We start from the raw sequence: 10,289 nt of genomic DNA, 5'->3' as shown, positions 1-10,289 counted from the left end.
GTTTTCCACCCGGCTGGTTGTAACCGTACGACATCGTTGGGTGTGAACGAACAATACCCTTTCATAGTCGTAGTCACACCAACGTTTTTTACCTTAACAATTTCTTTGTTGTTGATCTCGAAGCGAATTTCATCGAAAAGATTCATCATACAGTTTTGATTTATTACAATGTTACCAACTGCTCCTGTGGGTTTTGCAATATTCCCCTCTATTTGCAAGTAACTTTCATACGGTATGGTGAATTTTTCTTTGTTGCGCAATTCAATACGAATCTCATCGTTTTTTCTGTACGAGTTGTTGTAGCTTTGGTGGTCCAAGTAATATTCCCGTTTCACGTTATCGTCTTGAGGGGATTTTTTCAATACTTGTAGATACTCTGTCATTGTTGACGACGCGACAGCCCAGTGATTTTAGATATGCGATATTACCTTTCATCAGTTTCCTCGGCGTCACACGGTTTGCTCGATTCGCAGTCCAAGACCGTTTGATGGAACCACCACTGTAACTTATCGACTTGGGCTTAACTGATGATGATGATGATGATATGGTCGTACGATTGTTGTTAAAAATCAACGGCATGTTACAACCGTTCGATCCTCGGTGTGTTCAAAAAGTGAGAGATGTATCTATTTATGTCTAATGTGCAAGCGTACGGATAATTCTGCGTCTTTGAGATTTATTTGGTATCCTTCCTGATTACATAGAATGATTCGCACCGTATCCAACACATTTGTGTTCAATGGGTAGTAAACAATTTGCCTGGGAACTTCTATAATTCGGTAGCCTGGTGGCACGCTGGGAGAAAACTCATGTAAGGTGTGTGATTGTTTTCCATTATGGTACGAACCCACAATAATATTGCAATCCACACGAATAGACGTAATATGTGTTATTGACACTGGATAATCTGATACATGAGTCTTACGTGGTTCCAAATACCGAGGATTGAAACCCAATAAACGACAAAATGATCTTTCATGTGAGAAATCGATGGGATGTTCACACATTATTTCACAATGCATCGTCACGTGGTTCACTACGATTTTGAACGACGAGGTCACTTTTCTATCTTTATCTTTTTCAATGATTGTATAGTCAAAGGAAATTTTCTCGTACTGACTGGCAATATATTTGTTCAAGTCATCCAACTCGTACGTACCAACGGGCAGTGTTACTTTCAGCAAGGATTCCTGACCGGGCAATCCAAAAACGATTATATTGTTAGTTTCATCAATGTCTGGCATTATGTTCCAAGTGTGTAAGCTCAACAGCCCAATTTCACAGTTATCGTCAACGTCAATGTGTGGATGAAATCGGCATTCAATTTGTGATCCCCAACCGGTCACGGTTATTGACGACAGCTTTGTGTTCGATGACATTTTTTTTGTTCTATAAGAAATTTTAAACACAAGTGTCCACAATTTGTTTCGTCGAAAGTCTGATAGTTTCTATAGTTGTATGTAATTTTACAGCCGTTAAAATATCGTAACACTTCCAATGGCGGCTGTAAATTACCAAAACTATCAAAGTACGTAACCTGTTCACCACGTTTACTGTATGCTACCCAATGTGTTCCGCTATTGCTCGATACGTCCAGATTAATCACGCCCATTTCATTTCTATGTGGTTGTGTACGTGGTAATGTGTCACGACAAAATACACCACGAAATACACGTGGATCGAGCACACGACGAGCGAAATGCTCTATTTCATTATCGTATAATGCACGATTGGGTAGCAGCGGAATTAGTTTTTTTTCACTCTCTGTTTTGAACGACTTTTTTGTGGTTTCTTCTTCTTCTCGATCCGGTAACCGGATCCGTAAGGACGAATGTACAGTCCTTTACCCACGTTAACACCACTACGTCCATTGCGATTGAATTCACTTGCAACCTTTACTGCGTTTGCAGCTCCGCCAGCTAGTGCTCCTAGTGCTGACAAACCGGCAAAAATTGGAATTAACGGCAACACTCCTCCGCTTTTCGGGATATTTAGTATGCGAGGTACACTCATCGGACTCTTCTTGATGATCACACGTTTAGCAGCGAGCAAAGCTTTTCGTGCAGCATTTTTCAACTATGTCGGAGACGCCGTCACTTTTTTTTTTTTCAATCCCATACCGAGTTTACGTTTCAATTTCATTGCGTTTGTCACACCCCAAGCTACGGCTCGTTCTGATAATTTTGCGTCCTTTGAACGCACTCGATCCCACGCACGGTGTTCTAGAATTTCATCGGCTCGATGCCGATCCCCGAGAGAATTACTTTTGGAGTACGCGATATCGTGTTTACGGCATGCTGCGTTCAATGGATTGATACCACGGTCTCCACGTGCTAAACGTTTCTGCAATTTAGTTCCAGGACCGGCAAACTGGTAACCGGGCACGTGGGCTTCAAAAAGAAGGTTGTTTATGACTGAGTTGACAATACCGGATCCCCGTTTCCGATGTCGACGTCGTTGTCGCGTTTTCATTGTACTTCTAACGTCCTAGTTCACACTTACGATGTAATATATATGTAATTGTGATGAAAAAATAACGCTATCTGTTGTCCTACGCAATCGAGATCACTACGGCACGAGCAACAAAAAAGTTTATATAATAATAATAATACACAGGAAATGATGGGTAAATGACGACGTGCGATGCGTTTTGAAAAACAGACAGAAACTCTGCCCGGGGTCAATTTTGACGAACATGTCGCCACCAATTTACAGCACAGTAAACACGGGAAGTTATTACCAAACAGTGTACGTTGTCTGGTTTGTGGTCCGTCAAACTGTGGTAAAACCAATTTAATGTTCGCGCTGTTGACCGACTTAAACGGATTGAAATTCGAAAACGTTTACATCTACTCGAAATCGTTGGAGCAGTCGAAATATCAACTGTTGATTCGAGTATTGGAAGATGTTAAAGGGATACGCGTGTTCACATTTGCGAACGGTGATGAAGTTCCACCAGTGGACACTGTTCTGCCAAATTCAGTGTTTATTTTCGACGACGTGGTTATGGAAAAACAAAACGTAATATGCGATTATTTTGCGTCTAGCCGACACAAAAGAGTTGATGTGTTTTTTCTCTCACAAACATTGTCCCGTATACAAAAACAAATGTTACGAGACAATGCAAATGTGGTGGTGTTGTTCCGACAAGACGAAATCAACCTACGTCATGCATACGACGAGTACGTGTGTTGTGACATGAAATTTAACGAGTTCAAAGAGTTTTTCAATCAGTGTTGGAAAAACGATAAATATGGGTTCGCAGTGATATGTACGGATTTTGATCGTGATAGTGGTCGATACAGGTATAGGTTTGACACGTACGTTACAATATGAACACCGCCGCGGCCGACAAGGAACGACGTTCGATGGAACTGTTGGATCAAGCCCGGGACAACGTCAGACAAAAATATGCAGAATTACGTCGTGGTGAGTCAGAGTCGTTGACTCACATTCAGAAAAAACTAGCACCAATAATCGAACCACGGAATAGGATATCCGATGTTGTTAATGTGCAGCAGCAGCATCATCAGAAACAATCGCAAGAAAATGACTATTCAAAGTTATATTTTGCACATCTTATAGAACAGTGGACAAAAAATCCATTGAGAGATAAACAATACGGTCCTAGAATGCATATGGACGGTAAACTGAGCATGGGTAATGCAAACGATATAACCGTAGACAGTTACTTTATTCGTGTAAATGGAACAAAACACCAATTGACGATTGGACTAGTGAATTTGTTGTTTTCGAAAAACCCCGTTGCGTTCACCGACGAAGATTTGGAAAAGTACAAGACAATATTGGAGGAAACCAGAGCTCATCTAAACAAAAATATGACATTGAAAAAGGGGGGTGCTAAATACAATGAAGTTATCGAGCCAATGTTCAGCAGCGTAGGATCGGGACTACAGCTGAGAGTTGGTGAAAAAAAAGATTACTTATACTGGGACGATCCCAATGAACTTGTCGAACGTTTGAAGCTGCTCATATCGGCTCAGTCGGCTGGCAACACTGGAGTGTCACCCGAGATTGTTTCCATACTAGAAGAACTTTACGAAGCCGGGCACATTGCCGACATACCGTCTACATTATGAAACCGAAAATTGCGTACGAACTACATCGACCTGCCCGGAGAACGTACACTCGAACACGGGTAAACATCAAAGGACTCGATGACATATGGCACGCGGATCTTGTAGAAATGGGAGCGTACGCAGATCGTGGTTACCGATACATTTTAACGTGCGTGGACGGGTTTTCAAAGTACGCGTGGGCCGTACCGTTAAAGAGTAAAACGGCCCTGAACGTGACCATAGCAATGTCGGGTATTCTCGAACAGGGTCGCCATCCAAAGCTGATGCAAACCGACCGTGGTACAGAGTTCTACAACCGACATTTCCAAGCGTTGATGGACCGTTACGGGATCCGTCATTATTCAACATTTACCACGATGAAAGCGTGTCTTGTGGAACGCTTCAATCGCACACTGAAGACGGTCATGTGGCGTGATTTCACTACGCGTGGGTCGTACAAATGGGTAGTCAGGTTGCCTGCACTTGTCTACGATTACAATAACAATCACGTACACAGAACAATCGGAATGACATCCGCACAAGCTGTTGGGAATCCTAGTGCAGTACGCATTAAATTACGAAAAATACCCGATAATTTACCGATCAAGTTTCGAGTGGGCGACAAAGTGAGAATAAGCAAAACGAAATCCGTGTTTGACAAGGGCTATTTGGCCAACTGGAGCACCGAGTTGTTCACAGTGACCAAGGTCAAACGAACAGTACCGCCAACATATTATCTGGAAGATTACCAGGGGAACCCCATTCAGGGTGTATTTTACACCGAAGAGTTGAGCAGGACGCAGTATCCGGACACGTATTTAGTGGAACGGGTGTTACGCACACGCGGAGACCAGTGCTACGTTAAGTGGTTGGGTTTTGGCCCGGAACACAACTCATGGATACCGAAAGCAGATTTCTCACGGCAATGATTGTCGACATTCAGGGCCTGGTGGCTGCCACCGACCATTCGTTCTTGGTAAAAGAAATGACCGCCATAGACCTGGAGTCCATGTCTATGGCCCACTGGATGTTCAAACACCCAAACATGATCAAGGACGATGTGAAAACCACTTACTGGCTAAAAAAGTACCATCACGGCTTGGACACGAACATTGGCGACGTCGAATACACTGAACTACCGAGAATAATGTCGTTGTTACGGTGCCATACTATCTACGTGAAAGGCGTGCAGAAAAAACAAGTATTACAAAAATATTTACCCGGACAGAGGGTAGTCGAAATAGAAGAAAACTGTCCACCACTGTGGAAATTATGTGTGGAATTCCAACCACGTTGTATTCGTCACATAAATAATCATAAAATGTGTAGCTTGTATAAAGCAATGTGTTTGAAACAATGGTTAACGGATAATTCGTAATTGTTTTATTTACATATTATTATAAACATTGGTTAAAAAATTACAAAAAATGTATCGATTTATTTTATTAAATAAAACTAATGTACAATTTTGAGTTAATTTGTTTCTTCGTCGTCGTCGTCGTCGTCATTGCCTAGAGAATAATGCCCCCACGCTTTTGTATACACGTCCTTGTACTCTCCTTCGTCACCAATTAACGCCCGCTTATCGTAGTTGTTGTTGTTGACCAACGCGAGTTTATTAATTTCAACTGTCGAAACACTATGGTGTTTCGTGCGTATTACGGACATTTTCCTACGGGTTTGCTTGAGTTTACCACGCAAGCAATTCAAATAGTCAACCATTTTGATTTCATGTTTCACCACACCCGTGCTCATGCCTTTCAATCGCTTCACCTCGTCCGTTTGCCACGTAACCAACAACCTATCGTAGTAATTTTGTATAGCGATTGAATAAGCGTACACTTTGGGTAACAATGCGATAATTTCTTGCATATGCTTACCCTTACATTCATCGCTAAACGTGCCCGGTTGNACATTCATCGGTAAACGTGCCCGGTTGTTTTTTTCGTCGATCGGTGTAACAAGGGTGGTCGATCGGGTAATTCGACGTGTCGAAATATTCGAGTAAGTACTTTTTCAAATCATCGTTTTCCACGATGATTTGAAAAAGTACGTTTTACAGTTGGTCGTTATCAGGTAAATGAAACTATCGGTGTCCATGTAACAGAGTAGGAGTCGCTCGGGTCCGTACAACGGCATCATAACCTCGTAATGGAACTTGTACATTATGCATTTACTTATATCCAATATGGCCTGTCCAATAAAAATGGGTTTATAAAAATTAATCTTCTCCTTGTACATGTGCACAGCAACCAGATTTTTGTTGAATACGGTGGTGTGACTAAACGACGGTTTTGCCGCTAACCTCGACAGTTTCTTCAGGTTGCACACGAGTTGTATGTTTTGGTGTTTCCGTACGTTCTCCAATGTTTTTCCTGTTGAACGCGAAACAAATAAGTTAAAAAAAATACAATTAAATTTTGGAAAATTAATTATATGTTACCATAGTTTGAGTTGATCATCAGTTTGGCTATGTTTTGTCCAAACGTGGTGGTCGCTTTTTTACGCAATTCCGTGTTCAACTGAATGTACGGTGCCAACCAGCGGGATTGCATAAATTTTATACATTTATGCAGTTTTGTTACGACCACACCGTGTTTCACAGCTAGTTTTAGTGCGCGGTAGTGCACGATATAACCACGTTTTGGTTGTAACGTGGTCATCAACTTGCTGTGTTTCGAAGACGACAACGGTGATCGCTCGTTTACCGGAAAAAATGGTAAATCATTGTGTAAATCGTGCAATTCACGGGGATAATGTGCATCGATTTTCAGCAGGTATCCGTAATCACCGTCGTCCGGGATGTTCAGTACTTCTTCCAGCGTTGCTGGAATAAAACCATCATTCATTACTCCCCGGTCAAAAGCTGTGCGATTTCGAAAAATTTTCAAATTTTCGTCGATTTCTAAAAAACATAATACTCCAGTACTTTCCATATATTCAACCAGATTTTCTATATTATTGACACTTTTTGGTAATTTCATTTTGAATAACTAAAATGATTGTAAACTTATANGTAATTTCATTTTGATTAACTAAAATTATTGTAAACTTATAAGTACATTTTGAACTGATTAGTGATAGATAATAACTTACTTTTGATTAAATACACGAAAACAGATACACTTGAAAAAGATTCTGGAACGGTTTTATTGAATATATTTAACCTAAAAATTTGTGTTTATATTACTTAAAACACTATAACTTTAGTTTTAATCATACATTAGTTGTGCAGACTACAATTGTGTCACAAAAAAATTTTAAAACTGGTTTGAATAAAATAAATTACTTTAGATTATAATAAAAAAAAATGTATATAATAAATAAATTTTTTGGCAAATTTTCATAAGGTTATCGATTTTTAAAATAAATAAATACATGAAAGGGTTAAAAAACAAATAAATGACTACTAAAAAAGACGAATGAAAATTTTATTTGCACAACAAATGTAATCAATAACGTAATTTTATCATTCAATGCAACAAGTACCATATATATATATTTTTCTTTTTAATTACAATAAACAAATTTAATTAATGAAAAAACTTTTTGAAATTTATAAGTAATATAGATTATTAAAAATAAATAGATGCATTGAACGTGAAAGATATTATAACAATTTAAAAATTTTACTTACAATTTAATAACTGTTGAAAAATGCACAGGAATAGCCATGAAACACAGTTGTAGATATAGATGAAAAGAACCATAAAAACACCAATAAGTGAATGAACAGATAAAGGGTTATTTCTACAGTTATATAGTAAAATTTATATTTTAGGCACAATATAGTCAATTGTTTGGGATAAAAGTCCCTAGGAATTCAATATCTTACTAGTGGGGATCACTAAATAGCTTACATGGATATTACTGTTTATTTTACACAATGTTGTAGATAGCAAAGTAAAACGTATTTTAACGATAAAAAACGTATAGAATATTTACTGGATGTAAGGGTTTGAGTGTAAAAGAAAAAACAAGCGAGATTAGCAATATTTTTGTTAATTTTCATTTATGTTAGAAAATAATTACATATATACACATAATTCGAACACAATAAAGCTGATAAAGTCACACGTGTCTGTTTTTTTTTTTTTTGTAGATTTGGACGTTTGTGAATACAAAAACCCTCTTATATTATAGAAATTATAAATTTAGTAGTATATTATGTTTTTTACTAAATCGAAAATTGATATTTTTATTTATTACACACTGTATCTTTTATACAGTTTCATATAACACACAAGATACAATATTAAAAATCTTTATTTATTTTTCAAACTACAATACTATATAAGAATAACAAATAATAGTAGTCTTATTTCGTTATTTTATTATTTTGGATAAATAACTGTCCCTTACATAACAATACATGAGTACAGCTAGGAGACCAACGTACGTGTTCTACCCATGGGTCGTCTTCATCATCCCAATCTTTCAAACCTTGACTGCAGCAATAACATAACATTTGATCATTTTGTCCATTACCTAAAAATTATATACACTTATAAATAATGAATTTGAATAAATGTACCAATCATAATAATGCATTCAATACTGAATAGTCCCATACCTATGTATAAAAATCCAGCATCACAAAGTCTTGATATTTTTGATTCCAATTTTTTTGGACAGTTTTCAAAAGTCTTTAAACGAGTGTTATAATCGGCAAACTCTTTGTGTTTAGGGAGTTTAATTCTAGTCTGCTGATCATTAGACGTCGAACAGTAAAATCCACAAACATCATATCCTAAACGAGAAAAATGGAAAAGTATTTTCACGTAAAATTAGTTTCGTTTGTCATATCATACAGTTTTTATTTCTTACCTGAATTTTCATTGAGACGATTTTCATACGCATTATACGTTTCTTTTCCACTATACATTTTGGATCAAATACACTTCGATTGTAAACGTATGACCGTACACCGAACAACAACGTAAGTCGTAAACAGGGGAATGATTAAACTGAGCAAATTAATTTTAGAAGGACCTTAACACGAACCAAAATGATTTGTGTGTAAAAAACACGACCAAAAAAAAAAAACATTTTGTTAACTTTGTATAAAAAATTATCATGGTCTGATTTTTTTGGTAGATATCAACACGTATAAATACTACAATTCTCTTAGATTTTTTGAAAAATCTATTAGTGTATTAGTATAGTACAGTTTCTACATTTGTAAAAATGTAACTATATTTGTAGTACAATATCAGTTAATTTATTTTATTTTGTTTGTCAGCATTTTGGTTAAATAACACACGTTGACATTCATATGCATGTTCGTTCTACTGTTTCGATACGTTTTTCCAATATAAAAACACGATCTTCGATTGTTATGTAATCTCGACCGAGAGCGTCCAAACGATTAGTCATTACAAACAAATTATTTTTTAAATTGTCAATGTCATCCGCATCTTCGTATCCACTATCGCTGTCGCTACTGTTTACAATCTGATATCTGCTGGTGTCAACGGTTTGTGTGAAATGCAGCAAAATCAAAAAGGTTGTTGCAGCCGTTATACAAAAAAATAATCCGATACGCGAAGCGTCCATCTGTTTAATATGCTCCCACAACGTTTCAATGGTTGTGCTGCCGCTTACACTGTCCATTATGTTTGGTGTACAGGTCACTCGTAAATACGTGGTAAATATTTCGTGCGATTGACGTCCACCTCGGATGGATACTACATTAATATTGCAGTCTCAATTGTCACCTTTGCTATAGATATGTGTTCAAAAATGAGATTTATTTTACTATACATAACACATTAATTTAAAAATCAACAAGCGACGGCTATTTGTACTGTACAAATAGTATGCATCAATAAAAAAAAAAATCCAGCACAGGGGGGTCGCGGCACAGTGGTGACGTGGTATAGATGGATCAAGTATAATGATATCTGACAGTGATTAAAATCACTATCAAAAAAAAAAACGCTTCGATGCAAATCTTTAGATACTGTTTAATTTTAAAAAATTGGTGGACTATTCCAAAAGCTACATGATCTGCTAGTTCATTATTAATATCCTAATTAAGATAAAGTATGTAGAATGAAAAAGGGATTATTAAAAAATATTATTTCTCATAAAAAAATAATGTTGATCCATACACTTTTCAATATGTCATAGCATTATAAAGTTAAAAATGTAAAAAATAAAATCGAGAATTTTCACACAATAATAGCATTCGGTAGCCATTTTCACCGT

The 10,289-nt window shown here is 37.2% G+C and overlaps 1 protein-coding gene across 1 annotated transcript; it reads right to left on the bottom strand.

The window, feature by feature from the left end:
- Positions 1-8,217: 8,217 nt before the first annotated feature.
- LOC126909077 (death-associated inhibitor of apoptosis 1-like) lies at positions 8,218-10,022 on the bottom strand. The gene is made up of 3 exons (XM_050691459.1): positions 8,907-10,022; positions 8,653-8,829; positions 8,218-8,567 (listed from the first exon to the last, which is right to left on the bottom strand). Exons 1-3 carry the CDS (start codon positions 8,962-8,964, stop codon positions 8,398-8,400), a joined length of 405 nt encoding a protein of 134 aa, XP_050547416.1. The 5' UTR covers positions 8,965-10,022; the 3' UTR covers positions 8,218-8,397.
- Positions 10,023-10,289: the final 267 nt, after the last annotated feature.

Source organism: Daktulosphaira vitifoliae, unplaced genomic scaffold (assembly GCF_025091365.1).
Source record: "Daktulosphaira vitifoliae isolate Bord-2020 unplaced genomic scaffold, ASM2509136v1 Scaffold_106, whole genome shotgun sequence".
NCBI lineage: Eukaryota > Metazoa > Arthropoda > Insecta > Hemiptera > Phylloxeridae > Daktulosphaira > Daktulosphaira vitifoliae.
This window is presented reverse-complemented; position numbering and strand designations above follow the sequence as displayed.